The sequence below is a fragment of the Anastrepha ludens genome, chromosome 3, assembly GCF_028408465.1.
Source record: "Anastrepha ludens isolate Willacy chromosome 3, idAnaLude1.1, whole genome shotgun sequence".
Taxonomy (NCBI): Eukaryota; Metazoa; Arthropoda; class Insecta; order Diptera; family Tephritidae; genus Anastrepha; species Anastrepha ludens.
The window spans coordinates 95,343,595-95,364,974 of record NC_071499.1 but is presented as its reverse complement, the minus strand read 5'-3'; the positions used below and the strand labels follow the sequence as shown (position 1 = coordinate 95,364,974).

Here is a 21,380-nt window from a genome sequence, read left to right as displayed (position 1 = left end):
GCTTTTTGTGGATATACTCATTTGCTTGGTCAGAGTGCAAAAGGTTGAGAAAAGTACACCCAATCCTATAAAAATTCTGAGAAAATGACACACAAACACGGCAGCTCTGGCGCCGGGTGGAATAAATGCGACCTTTCAATTCTTAAATAGCGGCAATCAGCATGGCAACGTTTTCAAAAGTTGTTTACCTCACTAAAATAAACGGAAAATTAAACCGCTTTGTGCTGTTAATGTTGCCTGGCAAAGCTACGTTCGTTAGTACATTTTCAGAAATGAAGCACATTAGCCAACTGGAAAGTTTTGAATATCTGTCCGTTGATCCAAATGAGCTGAAGAAAGCTCTTTTGTATACCGCTTTTACCGAGACATCTACGAAGTTGCGCATCTACCAACGCAGCAAAATGATAAATGCAACTCGATTCGTACCCGCAACTACTAGCAGCGCAGTTAAGGGCCACCAGAGCTCACGTCGCAGCTCTACGAAAATACCAAGCCAAATGGCGGATGATGCCGAAGATGTGGTCAATGAAAAAATCCTAAATGAAATAAGATTGGATCAGGAGTTGACTTTGTTGCGTAGAATTTATGCTGAAGCACTCTCCGCACTTGACTCCTCCGGCAATGATAGTGTTGCTACAGAATGGAATGATGAACCACGCAATCCATACACCCAGCTGTTTGCTGCTATTGAAGCACAGCGGGCAGACAAGAATGAAGTAGAACAAGCGCTAATCACACTCCGTACCAACCAAACAACACTCAAACAGCTGAAATCACAGCTTGCTGAAGAACGTCATGCAGCCGAAGTTAAAATGGCCGAACACAATGAATCTATTGCTACACTACGTCATAATCTACGTAATGTGCGTCTACTTAACGAACTTGAGCTACGTCTGGTGCAGCGCTGGGAGGAGAATCGCTACACACAGGCGAGTATAGTGGGGGCGAATGAGGAACGTACATTGCAGCAACAAATCGATGAGCTACGCCAACGTATGGCTGGGGAAGAGCTCATCATTGCCGAAGTGGATAAATTCAGAGTGAAACAATTTGCTGAGTTGAATGCCAGCATCGCAGCTTGGCAAAAAAAATACGCACGTGTGATGGAGATTAAATGTGCTGAGACACAGGCAAAAGAGCGCCAAATGCAGCGGTTGCAAAAATCGCTGGAACGCCATCGGGAAACTTATGCAGAGCGACAGCAATTCGTGCGCGATTACTTGGTTGAAAAGGATGTGGAGCGGCAGCTGTACGAGCAGCAAATTTATCGTGTGGAATGTGCGGTGCGAATACAGGCGTGGTGGCGTGGCCTAATGGTGCGTCGCGGACTGGGTCCTTTTAAGAAAAAAGTGAAAAAGGGCAAGAAGGGAAAGAGCAAGCCGAAGTAATTCATTCGTTTAGTTCAGAAGCAAGAAATCCGATAAGGCTTGCTGAACTCTAAACGAAATGTGTGTTGCTCGATTAATTCAATTCTTATTTTCGTTGGTAATTCGTGATTTGTAATTAATTTTACGTTTTTATGAGCGATATAATGTGGTCGACTGCGCTAAATTAGTTGAGTCAAAATAACTTGCTTAGAGTTTATTAAATAATAAAATTTAATTGCACAGCATATATTCTTGTATTATTCTTCATTGCTTATTACATGAAAAAAAGAAATAAGTTAAATACTCAATATGAAGTTAAACCTTTTTATCGCGCCGTCTGTTGGGTTACTGTTGACCAATGCATACGTACTGCCGTATTTATTAAAACTTAGTACTATTATTATTATTATTAGAAGGCCATTACGCACTGCGACCAGAGCTGATCTATTGTGAAAGGCCTATTTTGTAACCCTAGAGTTTTAGGCTTTTTAAAAATTTTAGCACAATTTTGGGTTTGTTGTTCCAAAGATTGCATGGAGATACTACGATACCACCAAGGTGATGAAGTCTCTGTCTGCCCAACGCAGGACATTCACAAAGCACATGTTCTGAACTTTCTATATCCATTTCGCAAAAGCGGCAGACATTGGTCTCAGATAGACCAATATTATTTAGATGATACCTTAGGCTGCAGTGACCTGTAAGATATCCTGTAAAAAGACGCAGATCTACTCTGCTTAGTGAGAGACGCTTGTCAGATATTCCTTTGTTGGGACTTAGGAATAGTTTGGCTTGACGCTGACCGGCACAGTTTAGCCAGTGTGCGGCAAATTTTCTTTCTTACCATTTCCTAAGGAATTCATTAATGTGGCCTTTTGTGAGTCCACAGAAAGACTCAGGACCAGTAAGTTGCATATTTGCTCCTTGTTTTGCAAGGTCATCAGCCATTTCATTTCCCTCATGTCCTTCATGTCCCGGAATCCAGCCTAGTGTTACTATGTTGAGGTTCCCTAACGTGTTGAGAAACTTAGTACTAAATAATATCAGTAATTCCTAACCTATTGATTCTAAATATTTTCTTTTACAAGATAAATCAGAAAACACATAGTAAATATATCTTTAAATACCACTTTTTTCGTTCGGAAACAAAACTGTAGAACCCTACATTTATGGAACAACATAGCTGTATAAGCTCCTGTTATATATGTATATATTTTATGTAATATTATACTTAGTCTTGCCATAAATTCTGCGACAAATTTTACAATGGATAGGGCGAAAACCAATTCGCGGAAGAAAGTTCCGTCATTTTTGCTTTTGTTCGCATGCATTGCCTACTCATAAATTATACTCAGTTTCGTGACAAATTTCGTTTGTTAACAATGGAGTGGGGAGCTCAGGAAAATCGCATTGCGGTGATAGCATTACAAAAGTGTGTGGATGTTTATTTCATTATAGGGAGAAAGGTATGCCCTTAATAGTGGAAAATAACATCAGGCAAATGGAAACCACGGCCACGCTTTCAGCACAGTATCCTTTTCATGAAATTTTCTATAACCGAATTGCAAAATGGCTTCCCTATGTCCTCGAAAGCCCCACGAATTCCATCTTTAAGGTATTGAATCAACCCTGGGCTGTTGGCGTAGACCTTCTCTTTTACGTGGCCCCAAAGAAAAAAGTCACGAGGTGTTAAATCACAAGATCTCGGTGGCTAATTGTGATCACCTTTTCGAGAGATAACACGGTCCGGAGATTTTTCCCGTAAAAGATCAATGGTTTCGTTGCTTGTGTGGCACGTAGCGCCGTCTTGTTGAAAATAAACGTTGTCCAGATTAATACCATGCAATTCCGGCCATAAAAAGTCGTTAATCATCTCTCGCTAGCGCAATCCATTCACCAATAACACCTTTTATTGGAAAACCCTTTATATCAATAAGATTCAAAATAAGTGCACATTGACGAATACAAATTTAATTGTTTAAGCAGAAAGATCAATTAAAAAAGTTGTGTATAGCTTGTGGTCACACTTGTTAAATGCTATCCTATTAACCTGTTCAGTAATAGGGACAGTTAGGAATATTAAGTTCATGGGCTCTCTTGAAAAGTAAATTAAAATAATCGAATTTAAGTTATTTGTTCGCATAAAGCAAGGGTCGTATAGATAATAAATACACGTAAACTCCTTACAATTCGTATCTATCCAAACTTTTTCTTATTGCTATATCTAATTTTTTTCCTCCGATGAGTTTCTAAATTAACCTCTTTTACTGGTCGGAATAAAAGCTAATTAAAAGGCCCGGAGTTACGAGGAGGTTTTGTTATGTCAACTTAAAGTATGGTAGGTTCTATGTATATCTAAAAAACGGTTTAAAATTCAGAATGAGAAGAAGGTAATTTTTAAAATTGATATAGTTAAATAATATCCCCTATATATGATTAGTTCGCAATTCGATAATAAATAAAACGTACGTATTAACGGTAAGAGTACTAGCGCTTCCACACCATTTTGTGGCCACATTCTCGTTACCTACTTGTTTAACGGTTATTTACAGTATGACTGCATCCAGTCTGTGCGGTTTTTTTTTTGGCGGTGAGGTTGGGTTAAAAATGGCTTCGCACCATATAGTAACCGTCGCTACTACGTGTGTGGTGATTCCACTAAAAATATCCCTCCTTTTCTCTTTGATTTTTCCCTCCACCCCGGGACAGCTTCCGCATTGCTTCGAGGTAGAGGGCCAAGACGGCGTCCTAAGAAGGACACTTACTTACTCACCCTGCATCCAGGGTCGCCTGTTTTGGGAAGCCTATGCTCAATGCTCTTCAGCATAGCTCTCTATTTCGCGCTTCTTTTTTCGGATAATATCCTCCACAAAATTTGCGACGGCATTCCATTTTTCTTCGTCTATCATCATTTTCTCGATAATTTCTTCAGGTGTAAATACATCAATAGCTCGCTGCAGACCTGTTCTCTCTACGTTCCACCTCTCGCATTTAAGGAAGGTGTGTTCCGCATCATCATACTCAGTATCTCCATATATGCAGTTTGGTTGGCTCACTTTTCCCATTCGCCACAGATACTTACGAAAGGACCCATGTCTGGACAAAAACTGTGTGAGGTAATAGTTAACCTCACCGTGCTTTCTTTCTACCCACTTTTTTAGATCGGGTATTAGTCTCGCTGTCCATCTACCATACCTTTCAGAGTTCCATCTTGCCTGCCAAAGTGTGAGTGTTTGAACTCTATTATCGGAGAAGTATGGTACTGGGGTTCCTGTGTTTTTTGCCTCCCATCTCCGTTTACGCTCTTGTGCTAGAATATCTATAGGGATGGTTCCGCTGATAACTAACACCGCTGCTTCAGATACTGTTCTGTATGACGAAACCACTCTGAGAGAACAGGTGCGTTGCACAGATTGCAGAATTTTCCGCCGGCATTGCACCCTTAGCGAATCTGCCCATATTTCGCATCCGTATAAGAGAATCGAGTTCTTCGTGTCCATTAAAAGTTTGCGCTTGTTCTGCGTTGGACCCCCAAGGTTTGCCATGAGCTTACTTAACATGCCGCTTACCTTGGCAGCTCTTGTGGCAGCATGGTTTATATGCGCCCAGTAGGTTAGCCTTGTGTCTAATTGCACTCCTTGGTACTTGACCACTCTTTTTGTCGGTAAAGTGGCATCAAGTACTTGTATGTCTACTTCTAATGGGATACGTCTGTTCGTTAGAAGGATTAGCTCTGTTTTCTCTGTGGCCAGCTTTAATCTATGGTCTTCTAGCCATGTCTGGACTCGGATCATCACCTGATTTAACTTTCTTTTGGCTTCGTCGGTGTTTCGGGAGATTATTACAGCTGCAATGTCATCTGCGTATCCCACTAAATGCACATCCTCAGGCATCTCTATTCGAAGGATCTCATCTTACCTTATATTCCAGAGTTCAGGTCCAAGTATCCTTGATCCTTGAGCCGCACCTGCTGTTATTTGTTTAGTCTTACACCCTTCTCGCGTGTCGTATAAGAGCACGCGATTGCTGAGATAGCTACGAATAATCTTCAATAGATTATTCGGGATCTTGAATATTACCTTTAAGGCTTCAATTACGTCGTTCCAGCTTAAACTGTTGAAAGCATTTCTAATATCCAGTGTGGCTAGTAATACCAAGCGTTTGGAGTATCGATTACCCGCCTGAACATGTTCTACGCTAGCTATTACATCTTGGATGGCTCCTAAGGTGGATCTGAAACTTCTAAAACCATGCTGCCTTTCGGAGAGGCCGCCACTGTTCTCTACGGCTTCGCTAAGCCTATGCTTTATTAGTTTCTCAAAGAGTTTTCCTGGTCTATAAGCGGACGCTAATGTTGGGTCTCCCTTCCCCTACTGATTAGTACCAGTTTTTGTTTTTTCCATATTTCTGGAAAAATTCCTTCTTTTAGGCATGCGTTGGACATGTTTAGCAGCAAAAGAGGGCGTTCGATTGCCAATAGTTTCAATATTTCTGCAACTATGACATCAGGTCCTGGCGCTTTATTGCATTTCATTGCTTTTGCAGCATCCATTAGTTCTTCTTCTGTGAATGGGACAGGTTCCGTTGCTTCATGCTCGAGTTCTTCCCTCTCAGCACAGTGTGTTGGGAAGAGTGTGTCGACTATTTTGCTTACCACTTCGGTTTCCATATCAGCAGCAGGGGATTTGGCTCCTAGCTTTTTCATAACGTTTTTATAGTCCAACCCCCATGGGTTATTGTTTAGATCGTTTCGTAGCTCTTCCCATTTGCCTTTTTTGCTTTGGCTTATGGCTTTCCTCAATTTTTTTCTGCTCTTTTTGTATTCTTCGGATTCCGGTATAGCCGGGCCCAATCTTCTGGCTCTAGTATACTTTATACGCTTATTGGTGCACGTATCTCTAAGTTCTGCGATCTCGTGTGTCCACCAGTATATAGTACAGCGATTCTTTTTTTATTCTTATATATTTTAGGCATAGATGCATTGCAACCTGTCGTAATGCATCGCATTGATATCTTGACTACATTAGTTACTATACTGTCTGCTGCTGTACTATTCGTACAGATCGTCGTTTTATTTTCGTCAATAGTTGCAAGGGGCGTCGCTGGGTTTAGCTTGTTAATGTTCCATTTGCGTGTACTTTTATTTTGATTTTCACGCACTCTTTGGTCTTCCATTTCAATGCAAAACGTGATGTATTGATGGTCACTCCCATTGTAATCTTCCAGGACTCTCCAGTCTTTAGTAAAGGAGACTATGCTTTCCGATGCTAGGGTTATGTCAGGTGTTGTGCCTTCGCAACCTGGCTTTCGGTACGTAGTCGTTCCTGTGTTGAGCACCACTAAACCTAGTCTGGCTGCCATGTCCAGTACTCGTCTACCTCTTGAGTTCGTTGTCGCCGAGCCCCATTCGGTTGCTTTTGAGTTGAAGTCTCCCGCTATTATTAGGCGTCCCTCTAAACTAGGGGCTTTGTCTTCAATACTTTCCACTTTTCTGGTGAATTCATCTATATTGTCGTTCGGTGGAAGATATCAGCTTATCATTGTGAATTGGCTGTTTTGAACGTCGTCTTCGATCCAAGCTTTCTCGTATTGAGTGTATTGTTCGCTTATCAATACTGCTTGAACTCCTTTTTCTAAGACCATCTGCTCCATTAGCAGGTCTGCGTTTTTACTCCTGTGCATATTTGCTTGAAGTATAATCATATGTTATCTTGTCTTGGCATGTTCTTTTATCATCGGGCATTTGCCCGAGCCTGGCATATGCTTTGTTTCGCTGCGATTGGCATCAGTGTATAGACAGCATTTGGGCTCTTTGGTGCACTCTTTCATTTTGTGCCCAGCTTCTGTGCGGTTTGAGAATATTATTAGGTTGTTGACGTCTAAGCCAGGCAGTTGTTTGAGACTTCCAAACAGTAGTTTGTCATGGGTTGACAGGAAAAATCGTTCCTTTTTCTTGGGTTGTGACAGTGTGTCTTATGAGGGATTGCTTGTTCCACGGCAGACCAAAAGCCATCAATATTGACGTTTGTTTGTGGTTGTAGGTGCGCCATAAAGTTCTGCTAATTTTCGTGTCATTTGGTCTCTCCATCTACAAGCTGCTATTCGGAGGTATTTTGAGGAAATTGTACTCTCGTTTGCAACCAGTGGTGTGAGGACCGATTCTGCAAGAACGTTATTCATGTAAAATGGCAGGGCGGGGGCCAGCTTATCTACTTTTTCGTATCTTTCAATGTTCCGATTTGCCGGAAAGAGAATGGCAAAATTTCTCCTGAATATTACCGTCGGGACGATGTAATAACCCGACTAGAACTACAGTGAGGCATGCGGAAGAATCAATTAGGCCCGAATTAGGCAGGCCTTACTGAGGCACGCCTCACTATTACCTTACCAGGCCCACGTTAGGCAAGGCAAAGATTGGCATGCCAGAACAACACCAAATTTGGTTGTGCTCACGAAAATCTGTGGCAGTGTCTCACTTAGGTATAAATTGGAATCCCTAACTGATTTGTAAAAGGGCATCCGGAGTATTACCGAAGTTCGGTTTTTCGGACCTGCGCCTAATGAGGCAAATGCGTGGCGATATTTTTCGGGACTTGGGCCTAGTTTGGCTGCCTTATAAGGCGCAAATTTGGAATGCGGTCTGCCTTATTTGCGCCTAATCACCGCCTTACCAAAATTTCTAGTCGGGAAGTCCTCTCCGAGGTGTGCTGAGTTTGTCCTAATATGTTTTTTTTTCCAGTGTCTCACTTCATTTAATCTAATTGCATCCTTTATTGTCATCTTTTTGATATGCAAATCTATCGGCATAACGTGCGTCAGTGCATTAAGAGTATCCGATCTGATGGCAACGACCATTATTGCAAAGGCTGATCTTTATATTCTGCGAAGCTCCCTAGAGCTGTCCACCAAACTACCGATCCACATGACAAAATTGGTCGTATAACAACCTTATACAGTCAAAAAGTGCCCTTAGGTTGACGACCCCATCTTCTTCCTAGCATACGTATGCAGGTATATAAAGTAATTTCTGCTTTCTTTACCCGTTCTTCAAGTTGGCACCAGGTGAAAGTGAAATGGTGTTTCCATTAATATTTGGTAGGGTAAAAATTGGTATCTTGTATCTGCCGGTAAAAAGCATAAGCTCAGTTTTACGCGTGTTTGAACGATCCCACTGATCATAGCACAGTCCTGATGACAGCACAACGTCATCAGCATACGCCACCACTCTTACCCCACCTCTATTAAGTTTTATTAAGATTTTCCTAATCGGACTAACCAAAGAAGTGGGCAGCAAAGCGAACGTTGCATTTAAAATCTGCGTCCATAGCAATACCACTTTCTTAGGTGGGGAGCACTCACACCTGAATCTGCGCTTATGCACAGGATATTACGAGTATATCAGAAGTTAGTAATAGTATGGCATTACCAATAATCAATAATATCACTTTCTTCTTGATTTGGTATCCAGCAATAAAAGCATTCTGATTTTTATTATATATACATATAAACCTGACCCAACATGTTACATATATATTATATACTTGTATGTATGTATGCCACTTATAGTGGCATTTTGCAATAATACTATAGTTCCATATAACTTCCATATTTCAATAAATATGCAAACAAATCCTATTTTCAACGCACAACAAACACTTTTGTTTCATGAACTATAATTATATATGTACATATGTGCATACGAGTATATGAACTTATGCATATTTTCAAGAAACTGTATGTAGTTTTACGTATACATGTCCATTTGTTTCTCTATTGTGATTGCTATTATTAGCTCCAACAAATGTCCGTATATTGTACCATTTCAAGCATCAGACTACCAATTGGCAATTTATTTTACAAATGGCATTGCTTGTCAATGTTTTTGAAGAGCTACACTGAGCTCTTCAATGATGTGTCACAAAAGAGAAGGAGTGAAGAAATGTTGTAAAAGAAATCCAGAAAAAAAAAAAAATATAAAAAAAAAAAAAGAAAGATAAAAGATGTTATGCGAAAAACATAGATAGAGGCAAAATGAAAAAGTGTTAATCTCAATTTGTCACATTCGGCATTGCTTACTTTCAAGATTCGTTTTATATCGAATGCTGTTTTGTAATGAAAATGTATTGTAGTGTTCTGCAAATACTGGATTTGTGTAAAAAAGTAGCTCTACTCTTTTCGCAATTGAGTTTCTGTTTAAATGTGGCAAGTTTTAATTGTCATCTTATGATTTCGATACGACAAATGGAAAATTGTTCAGTTCTTCTAACATGCCTTCGTACATACGTTCATATTTATTGAAAGGCAATATGCTCAAAACTACCTCAATATCAGATGGACTAGTTGCTGACAGAAATTGCTACCCGTTGTGGGTATAAGAGAGTAGAAATGTTGGGCCTCTTTTACTTTTTAAGTAATCGCCTTTTAAGTTGTTCTAAAGGGTGATTTCTTAAGAGCTATTGGAAAGTTTTTCAAAAAAAACACATGCAAAATTCAGAAAAATGCACGAAAATTTTACTTAAATCGATAGTACAGTCCACATAATTTAATGTTTGAAGATTATTTCATGCAAATGTTGACCGCGACTGCGCTTCAAATGGTCCATCCGCTTAGTCCAATTTTGGCATACTCTTTCCAATGTTTCGGCCGGTATCTCACATATAAATGCTCTAATGTTGTCTTCCAATGCGTTAATTGAAGCAGGCTTGTCTGAATAGATATGAGCTTTAACATAGCCCCACAAAAAATAATCTAAAGGCGTTATATCGCACGATCTGGGTGGCCAATTGATAGGTCCCGAACGTGAAATAAAATGTTCACCGTTCTCGCCTCTCAACAAGTCCATTGTTACGCGTGCTGTGTGGCATGTGGCACCGTCTTGCTGAAACCACGTGTCATGCAAGTCAAGCTCTTGCATTTTGGGCAAAAAAAAGTTGGCTATCATTTCACGGTAGCGCTCACCATTCACAGTTACGTTACGATTCGCAGCATCTTTGAAGAAGTACGGTCCAATGCTACCTCCAGCCCATAAACCGCACGAAACTGTGACCTTTTCTGGATACATTGGTAGCTCTGGCAATTCTTCTGGCTGATCTTCACTCCAAAATCGACAATTCTGCTTATTTACATACCCATTGATCCAAAAATGAGCTTCGTCGCTGAACACAATTTTTCGACTTTAAACTTTCTTAACAGAACACGCATTTTTATAATAAAATTCAATGATTTGCAAGCGTTGTTCGTTTGTAAGACGATTCATGGTTGAATTATAGACCAAACTGAAGATGTTTGACATTGAAACAAAACACGAAACGTGCGTCATCTGTTTAAACCAACTGTTTAAAGGGATAATAGCTAAAAAATCACCCCTTATTCTCCTGAGCATTTCATTATCTAATGAAAAGAATACGTATCTCGCTACTCAGCATTAAACATTTATATTCAGTCGCAATGTCAGAACGTCACTCAAGGTTTACTCAAAGTGAAGTTCACGAACGAGCAGAGCTTGGAGTCTATTAAAAACAACTACCAAAATTCTAAGTGATTAACACCCTTTTTTGTACAGACATAGCGATATAGTCATAATTACCACTCAATCTTCCCGTTTCAGTGAAAAAACGCAGTACCGAAAATGTCACAGCACACAATAGCTCAAAATTATATATATACAGGGTGGGCCATATAGCGTTTGCTTTGTGAACCAACTTGTTTTTTAAGAATGGTAACACAAATGACATTGCAAATGTGTTCATAATTCACTTAAAGGTTTGACATTTACGAAATGGGACGCTATACGCTTGAACAAAATTGGGAAATATTGAAAACCTATTTCCAAAGTGGTGAGTCTTCTTCTTCTTTTCTGATTTTCACATCGGTGGCTACGTCCATAAGCAAAATTGTCCGATTTGGGGCTCAGAAAATCCACACGTTACTGTAGAGAAGCAAATGCATCCACAACGAGTCACTGTTTGGTGCGGTTTTTGGTCTGGCGGCATCATCGGGCCATTTTTTTTCGAAAATGAGCGAGGAGCCGCGGTTACAGTAAATGGCGAGCGTTACCGTGACATGCTCAACGAGTTGTTTCCAAAAATTGAAGAGGATGACATGAACAACATTTGGTTTCAACTGGACGGTGCAACTTGTCACACTGCCAAAGTTACACTCGATCTTTTGGCTACCGTTTTTGAATTCCGATATCAATTGGCCGCCCCTCGGAGCTGTGATTTAAGCCCGTTGGATTATTTCTTTCTCGAAGTTGTCATTCATGAAATTGGAGCCCAAACAATCGAAAATGTGCTTAAAAATTGGGTTGATCGAATGGCCTACTGTAAAGTCAGTCGTGGCAGTCATTTGAACGATATTATTTTTATTCATAAATGACAATGTCCAATCTTCAAAATAAAAAAAAAAAAGTTTGAAAAAATATTCATTAGTTTTTTTTTTATAGCCGATTCAAAAAGCAAATTTTACATGGCCCACCCTATATATGTACTTATATCTAATTGACTCTTACACCCTTTTTGGGTGTTTGGCTGAGCTCCTCCTGCTATTTGTGGTGTGCGGCTTGATGTTGTTCCACCAATGGACGGACCTACAGTTTTAAGCTGAGGAGCTTTTTCATGGCAGAAATACACTCGGAGGTTCGCCATTGCCTGCTTAGGGGCGACCGCTATTCGAAAAAACTGTTTCTTTATTTTGATGTTTTACGGAGATTCGAACCAATGTATGCCGTACTGCGCCCCCCAAAAAAAGCTCAAACTTAATTGACTCATTTCCTCCTTGTACTGGTGTATTGCTTTAAATAAATATTTTATTCTAACGGTTTCCCATTTACCCCATCTTATATATTAATATATAAAAATAAATAAATTGCTTGATTGTGCGCTTGAGAGCATGCAATATACAAGTGCTGCTGATCGTGCCCAAAACTTTATTGATCAGATTTGACTCGGAGACTTTTGGGGATTTCTGATATATAAATGCATAATTTATTGGTATTGAGAAATCAGGAGGACGGGCACATACTCGTGACCATTTGTACTAAAGTTATGTTGGTGAAGGTCATAGGATACAACAGTTACTTTGGACTCGCTACGGAGCAAGGATACGCAATTGTTTTTTTTTACAGGATTATTATCGAACAGCGACTAGCAATAAAATTGCGCATCGTAAAGGAAGACTTTTTACCACTCCATTCAAAAGTTCTCAGTATCGCTGGTTGAGTCTTAGAACAAATAGTTCAATTTGGGGTAACACTGTTTGCGTACTCCAGGTAATAAATATTTCAAAAACATTGTCTCTCTATGAGAAATCTGAGCAGTATATGTTTATTTCTTAAATTTGTTTTTCGTTTTGTAATTAAAGTTTGTTATTTTTTTGGTTGCATTTGAATGATTGAATAGGTGACGCAAGTTTTCTGTACTCTATTTTGGTCATCTGCACTATCATATTGGAACATTATTGCTTGAAAGTGGCTGCGAATGAATCTGAGTGCAGGTGGTAGAGAGGTTTTTGGGGCATCTTTATATCCTAAATACCATGAATCTTTGAGTATGATAAATTCAAAATAGTCAATTCGATCTAATCGATCATATTGAAGTATGATTTATAGTGAAAATTTAAGAAATAACCTACCTGTGAACCGAACATTTGACGGTGGCATCCAGTTGCTCTCTGAGGGCTGCTGCAATTTTCGTATAGTCGTGTGAACATACTAGCTGATATGGGTCCGTCATCATTGTTAACAAAATACTATCAGGATGTAAAAGTGCGCCTTATTATTTTTTTTTTTTTTTGAAGACGGACGGTGTGTAGATTTAGTTAAACAAAGTAAGAGAGATCGTTTTAGTTTATACCTAGCAATCATACGTGCAACCAAGGGGGGTTTTATGGGCTACATACTTCCCATTATTGAAGTAATAGTAATGGATGGTGTTCAAGCTAACCAAAGTAAATCTTAAAACTAATAATTACACTGATCCACAAAAATGATTTTAATTTAAATCTTAATTAGCCACATGCACTGTTTTAATACTTTTAACTTTCTTTTATTTATTCTTTCCCTTCATACACAGTATGTTCAATAAATAACATAACTTTTCAGATGTAGAATAAAACACGTATCATACTGTGTTGGAAAGTTATTTTTTATTCAAAATAGTCTCCAATTTACTCGATACAACGTTCAGAACGATCAACCAAATTCCGCATAGACTTTTTTATGTCATCTAAGGGAATGTTCTTTAACACCTGTGTCACGGCTGCTTGAATGGCTGGAATATCATCATAAAACGCACCTTTCATGGCAGTTTTCAATTTAGAGAACAGAAAATAGTCGCATGGTGATAGAGCAGGAGAATACGGTGGGTGGTCGATGACACAAATATGTTTTTGCATCAAAAATTCACGAACATTTTTGGGCTTGTGAGGTGGTGCATTATCATGCAATTAAAACAGCTGTTTCCCCTCTGGATATTCAGGTCTTACACGAACAATTCTCGACCACAAACGATGCAAAACTTGTAAATAGTATTTGCTATTAATAGTTTGACCTTCTGCAACAAATTCCTTGTGTACAATACCCTTGGAGTCGTAGAACGTGATCAACATTGTTTTGATTCTTGACTTCTGAAAACGCAATTTCTTTGCTTTTGGCTCCCCTTTCGTCTTCCATTCTGCAGATTGACGCTTGTTTTTAGGGTCATATTTGAAGCACCATGTTTTGTCACCAGTTATGATCGAATCAAGAAAACCTGCATCGTTTTCAGCTGGTGAAATGATGTCTTTACAATGCTCTACACGAGCGATTTTTTGATCTTCAATTAATTGGTGTGGAACAAAGCGTGCACAAACCTTTCTTTTACCCAGATCGTTAGTTAAAATTTTCCAAATAGTACCAGTAGAGGAATTTAATTCTTCAGCCAACATTCTTACAGTGAAATTTCCGTCAACAGCAATGATTTCGCGGACTTTTTCCACCAATTCAGCACGATTACTTGCTTCTGGACGACCAGGTCTTTCATCATCATTCTAATCTTCACAACCATTTTTAAATCGTTTAAACCAATTATATACATTTGAACGAGCTAAACAATCATCACCATGAACTTTTTGCATCAATTCGTAAGTCTCACTAAATGTTTTTCCAAGTTTAACACAGAATTTAATATTTGCTCTTTGCTCCATTGTATTTTTATGACACAAGCACAAAACATACTGTCAATAAAAGACGCATAACTTGTTAACCTGTCAAACGATTTACATGAAGTTGGCTGCGGTTGAAAGCTGATGCTTGTACCTTTTGATCAAAGTTTAATAGATAGCTCTACATGTTCCATGATTTAAATAAAAAGTTCTGTTATTTATTGAACATAGTGTGTATATTTCTTTTTTTTTTTTTTTTTTGTTACTGGAACTGTATATTTTATAAAATGTTCTGAGACTTTCCCTGATCTTCAACTTTCAAAGTCTCTTTCCTCCTTTCCCCTAAGTTCTCGGAAATGAAGAGGATGTTTACTGTTATTATTACATTTAATTTTGAATGATATAAGCCGATGATCGATTACTTGAAAGTAGCTGTTCTATTAAAAAAAAATGGTCCACAACATTTTTACAAATTTTCAAGGCAGATTTTTCCCTATTCGACTCTCTTTGAAAGGAAAACTTCAAGCTATTTACCACAGCGGGCAGTAATATTGACGGAAAATGCAGTAGAATCATGAGTAGCTGAAACAAAAATCTGTGGGTGACAGAAAAAAATATATTATACAGGGCCGTCGAGGTAAATCCGGAAAAAATTTCGAAAGCTCTGGTGCAGTAGCGTTAAGTCTAAAACCGCTGATAAAGGGACATATTTTTAGTGTATTGTTTCCTGATTGACATTGGAGTACCGGAGTAAGTGCTAGTGAAACGATGAGTGACGCAACTATGACATCAGGTCCTGGCGCTTTATTGCATTTCATTGCTTTTGCAGCATCCATTAGTTCTTCTTCTGTGAATGGGACAGGTTCCGTTGCTTCATGCTCGAGTTCTTCCCTCTCAGCACAGTGTGTTGGGAAGAGTGTGTCGACTATTTTGCTTACCACTTCGGTTTCCATATCAGCAGCAGGGGATTTGGCTCCTAGCTTTTTCATAACGTTTTTATAGTCCAACCCCCATGGGTTATTGTTTAGATCGTTTCGTAGCTCTTCCCATTTGCCTTTTTTGCTTTGGCTTATGGCTTTCCTCAATTTTTTTCTGCTCTTTTTGTATTCTTCGGATTCCGGTATAGCCGGGCCCAATCTTCTGGCTCTAGTATACTTTATACGCTTATTGGTGCACGTATCTCTAAGTTCTGCGATCTCGTGTGTCCACCAGTATATAGTACAGCGATTCTTTTTTTATTCTTATATATTTTAGGCATAGATGCATTGCAACCTGTCGTAATGCATCGCATTGATATCTTGACTACATTAGTTACTATACTGTCTGCTGCTGTACTATTCGTACAGATCGTCGTTTTATTTTCGTCAATAGTTGCAAGGGGCGTCGCTGGGTTTAGCTTGTTAATGTTCCATTTGCGTGTACTTTTATTTTGATTTTCACGCACTCTTTGGTCTTCCATTTCAATGCAAAACGTGATGTATTGATGGTCACTCCCATTGTAATCTTCCAGGACTCTCCAGTCTTTAGTAAAGGAGACTATGCTTTCCGATGCTAGGGTTATGTCAGGTGTTGTGCCTTCGCAACCTGGCTTTCGGTACGTAGTCGTTCCTGTGTTGAGCACCACTAAACCTAGTCTGGCTGCCATGTCCAGTACTCGTCTACCTCTTGAGTTCGTTGTCGCCGAGCCCCATTCGGTTGCTTTTGAGTTGAAGTCTCCCGCTATTATTAGGCGTCCCTCTAAACTAGGGGCTTTGTCTTCAATACTTTCCACTTTTCTGGTGAATTCATCTATATTGTCGTTCGGTGGAAGATATCAGCTTATCATTGTGAATTGGCTGTTTTGAACGTCGTCTTCGATCCAAGCTTTCTCGTATTGAGTGTATTGTTCGCTTATCAATACTGCTTGAACTCCTTTTTCTAAGACCATCTGCTCCATTAGCAGGTCTGCGTTTTTACTCCTGTGCATATTTGCTTGAAGTATAATCATATGTTATCTTGTCTTGGCATGTTCTTTTATCATCGGGCATTTGCCCGAGCCTGGCATATGCTTTGTTTCGCTGCGATTGGCATCAGTGTATAGACAGCATTTGGGCTCTTTGGTGCACTCTTTCATTTTGTGCCCAGCTTCTGTGCGGTTTGAGAATATTATTAGGTTGTTGACGTCTAAGCCAGGCAGTTGTTTGAGACTTCCAAACAGTAGTTTGTCATGGGTTGACAGGAAAAATCGTTCCTTTTTCTTGGGTTGTGACAGTGTGTCTTATGAGGGATTGCTTGTTCCACGGCAGACCAAAAGCCATCAATATTGACGTTTGTTTGTGGTTGTAGGTGCGCCATAAAGTTCTGCTAATTTTCGTGTCATTTGGTCTCTCCATCTACAAGCTGCTATTCGGAGGTATTTTGAGGAAATTGTACTCTCGTTTGCAACCAGTGGTGTGAGGACCGATTCTGCAAGAACGTTATTCATGTAAAATGGCAGGGCGGGGGCCAGCTTATCTACTTTTTCGTATCTTTCAATGTTCCGATTTGCCGGAAAGAGAATGGCAAAATTTCTCCTGAATATTACCGTCGGGACGATGTAATAACCCGACTAGAACTACAGTGAGGCATGCGGAAGAATCAATTAGGCCCGAATTAGGCAGGCCTTACTGAGGCACGCCTCACTATTACCTTACCAGGCCCACGTTAGGCAAGGCAAAGATTGGCATGCCAGAACAACACCAAATTTGGTTGTGCTCACGAAAATCTGTGGCAGTGTCTCACTTAGGTATAAATTGGAATCCCTAACTGATTTGTAAAAGGGCATCCGGAGTATTACCGAAGTTCGGTTTTTCGGACCTGCGCCTAATGAGGCAAATGCGTGGCGATATTTTTCGGGACTTGGGCCTAGTTTGGCTGCCTTATAAGGCGCAAATTTGGAATGCGGTCTGCCTTATTTGCGCCTAATCACCGCCTTACCAAAATTTCTAGTCGGGAAGTCCTCTCCGAGGTGTGCTGAGTTTGTCCTAATATGTTTTTTTTTCCAGTGTCTCACTTCATTTAATCTAATTGCATCCTTTATTGTCATCTTTTTGATATGCAAATCTATCGGCATAACGTGCGTCAGTGCATTAAGAGTATCCGATCTGATGGCAACGACCATTATTGCAAAGGCTGATCTTTATATTCTGCGAAGCTCCCTAGAGCTGTCCACCAAACTACCGATCCACATGACAAAATTGGTCGTATAACAACCTTATACAGTCAAAAAGTGCCCTTAGGTTGACGACCCCATCTTCTTCCTAGCATACGTATGCAGGTATATAAAGTAATTTCTGCTTTCTTTACCCGTTCTTCAAGTTGGCACCAGGTGAAAGTGAAATGGTGTTTCCATTAATATTTGGTAGGGTAAAAATTGGTATCTTGTATCTGCCGGTAAAAAGCATAAGCTCAGTTTTACGCGTGTTTGAACGATCCCACTGATCATAGCACAGTCCTGATGACAGCACAACGTCATCAGCATACGCCACCACTCTTACCCCACCTCTATTAAGTTTTATTAAGATTTTCCTAATCGGACTAACCAAAGAAGTGGGCAGCAAAGCGAACGTTGCATTTAAAATCTGCGTCCATAGCAATACCACTTTCTTAGGTGGGGAGCACTCACACCTGAATCTGCGCTTATGCACAGGATATTACGAGTATATCAGAAGTTAGTAATAGTATGGCATTACCAATAATCAATAATATCACTTTCTTCTTGATTTGGTATCCAGCAATAAAAGCATTCTGATTTTTATTATATATACATATAAACCTGACCCAACATGTTACATATATATTATATACTTGTATGTATGTATGCCACTTATAGTGGCATTTTGCAATAATACTATAGTTCCATATAACTTCCATATTTCAATAAATATGCAAACAAATCCTATTTTCAACGCACAACAAACACTTTTGTTTCATGAACTATAATTATATATGTACATATGTGCATACGAGTATATGAACTTATGCATATTTTCAAGAAACTGTATGTAGTTTTACGTATACATGTCCATTTGTTTCTCTATTGTGATTGCTATTATTAGCTCCAACAAATGTCCGTATATTGTACCATTTCAAGCATCAGACTACCAATTGGCAATTTATTTTACAAATGGCATTGCTTGTCAATGTTTTTGAAGAGCTACACTGAGCTCTTCAATGATGTGTCACAAAAGAGAAGGAGTGAAGAAATGTTGTAAAAGAAATCCAGAAAAAAAAAAAAATATAAAAAAAAAAAAAGAAAGATAAAAGATGTTATGCGAAAAACATAGATAGAGGCAAAATGAAAAAGTGTTAATCTCAATTTGTCACATTCGGCATTGCTTACTTTCAAGATTCGTTTTATATCGAATGCTGTTTTGTAATGAAAATGTATTGTAGTGTTCTGCAAATACTGGATTTGTGTAAAAAAGTAGCTCTACTCTTTTCGCAATTGAGTTTCTGTTTAAATGTGGCAAGTTTTAATTGTCATCTTATGATTTCGATACGACAAATGGAAAATTGTTCAGTTCTTCTAACATGCCTTCGTACATACGTTCATATTTATTGAAAGGCAATATGCTCAAAACTACCTCAATATCAGATGGACTAGTTGCTGACAGAAATTGCTACCCGTTGTGGGTATAAGAGAGTAGAAATGTTGGGCCTCTTTTACTTTTTAAGTAATCGCCTTTTAAGTTGTTCTAAAGGGTGATTTCTTAAGAGCTATTGGAAAGTTTTTCAAAAAAAACACATGCAAAATTCAGAAAAATGCACGAAAATTTTACTTAAATCGATAGTACAGTCCACATAATTTAATGTTTGAAGATTATTTCATGCAAATGTTGACCGCGACTGCGCTTCAAATGGTCCATCCGCTTAGTCCAATTTTGGCATACTCTTTCCAATGTTTCGGCCGGTATCTCACATATAAATGCTCTAATGTTGTCTTCCAATGCGTTAATTGAAGCAGGCTTGTCTGAATAGATATGAGCTTTAACATAGCCCCACAAAAAATAATCTAAAGGCGTTATATCGCACGATCTGGGTGGCCAATTGATAGGTCCCGAACGTGAAATAAAATGTTCACCGTTCTCGCCTCTCAACAAGTCCATTGTTACGCGTGCTGTGTGGCATGTGGCACCGTCTTGCTGAAACCACGTGTCATGCAAGTCAAGCTCTTGCATTTTGGGCAAAAAAAAGTTGGCTATCATTTCACGGTAGCGCTCACCATTCACAGTTACGTTACGATTCGCAGCATCTTTGAAGAAGTACGGTCCAATGCTACCTCCAGCCCATAAACCGCACGAAACTGTGACCTTTTCTGGATACATTGGTAGCTCTGGCAATTCTTCTGGCTGATCTTCACTCCAAAATCGACAATTCTGCTTATTTACATACCCATTGATCCAAAAATGAGCTTCGTCGCTGAACACAATTTTTCGACTTTAAACTTTCTTAACAGAACACGCATTTTTATAATAAAATTCAATGATTTGCAAGCGTTGTTCGTTTGTAAGACGATTCATGGTTGAATTATAGACCAAACTGAAGATGTTTGACATTGAAACAAAACACGAAACGTGCGTCATCTGTTTAAACCAACTGTTTAAAGGGATAATAGCTAAAAAATCACCCCTTATTCTCCTGAGCATTTCATTATCTAATGAAAAGAATACGTATCTCGCTACTCAGCATTAAACATTTATATTCAGTCGCAATGTCAGAACGTCACTCAAGGTTTACTCAAAGTGAAGTTCACGAACGAGCAGAGCTTGGAGTCTATTAAAAACAACTACCAAAATTCTAAGTGATTAACACCCTTTTTTGTACAGACATAGCGATATAGTCATAATTACCACTCAATCTTCCCGTTTCAGTGAAAAAACGCAGTACCGAAAATGTCACAGCACACAATAGCTCAAAATTATATATATACAGGGTGGGCCATATAGCGTTTGCTTTGTGAACCAACTTGTTTTTTAAGAATGGTAACACAAATGACATTGCAAATGTGTTCATAATTCACTTAAAGGTTTGACATTTACGAAATGGGACGCTATACGCTTGAACAAAATTGGGAAATATTGAAAACCTATTTCCAAAGTGGTGAGTCTTCTTCTTCTTTTCTGATTTTCACATCGGTGGCTACGTCCATAAGCAAAATTGTCCGATTTGGGGCTCAGAAAATCCACACGTTACTGTAGAGAAGCAAATGCATCCACAACGAGTCACTGTTTGGTGCGGTTTTTGGTCTGGCGGCATCATCGGGCCATTTTTTTTCGAAAATGAGCGAGGAGCCGCGGTTACAGTAAATGGCGAGCGTTACCGTGACATGCTCAACGAGTTGTTTCCAAAAATTGAAGAGGATGACATGAACAACATTTGGTTTCAACTGGACGGTGCAACTTGTCACACTGCCAAAGTTACACTCGATCTTTTGGCTACCGTTTTTGAATTCCGATATCAATTGGCCGCCCCTCGGAGCTGTGATTTAAGCCCGTTGGATTATTTCTTTCTCGAAGTTGTCATTCATGAAATTGGAGCCCAAACAATCGAAAATGTGCTTAAAAATTGGGTTGATCGAATGGCCTACTGTAAAGTCAGTCGTGGCAGTCATTTGAACGATATTATTTTTATTCATAAATGACAATGTCCAATCTTCAAAATAAAAAAAAAAAAGTTTGAAAAAATATTCATTAGTTTTTTTTTTATAGCCGATTCAAAAAGCAAATTTTACATGGCCCACCCTATATATGTACTTATATCTAATTGACTCTTACACCCTTTTTGGGTGTTTGGCTGAGCTCCTCCTGCTATTTGTGGTGTGCGGCTTGATGTTGTTCCACCAATGGACGGACC

At 39.2% G+C, this 21,380-nt stretch overlaps 1 protein-coding gene across 1 annotated transcript; it reads left to right on the top strand.

The window, feature by feature from the left end:
* The first annotated feature begins 272 nt into the window (after window positions 1–272).
* Window positions 273–1,388, top strand: LOC128857609 (dynein regulatory complex protein 9). Its single transcript, XM_054093360.1, has one exon. It carries the CDS (start codon window positions 273–275, stop codon window positions 1,386–1,388), a length of 1,116 nt encoding a protein of 371 aa, XP_053949335.1.
* Window positions 1,389–21,380: the final 19,992 nt, after the last annotated feature.

Coding starts and splice junctions, on each gene's coding strand:
- LOC128857609 (XM_054093360.1), top strand. CDS start 273: ATGAAGCACATTAGCCAACTGGAAAGTTTTGAATATCTGTCCGTTGAT.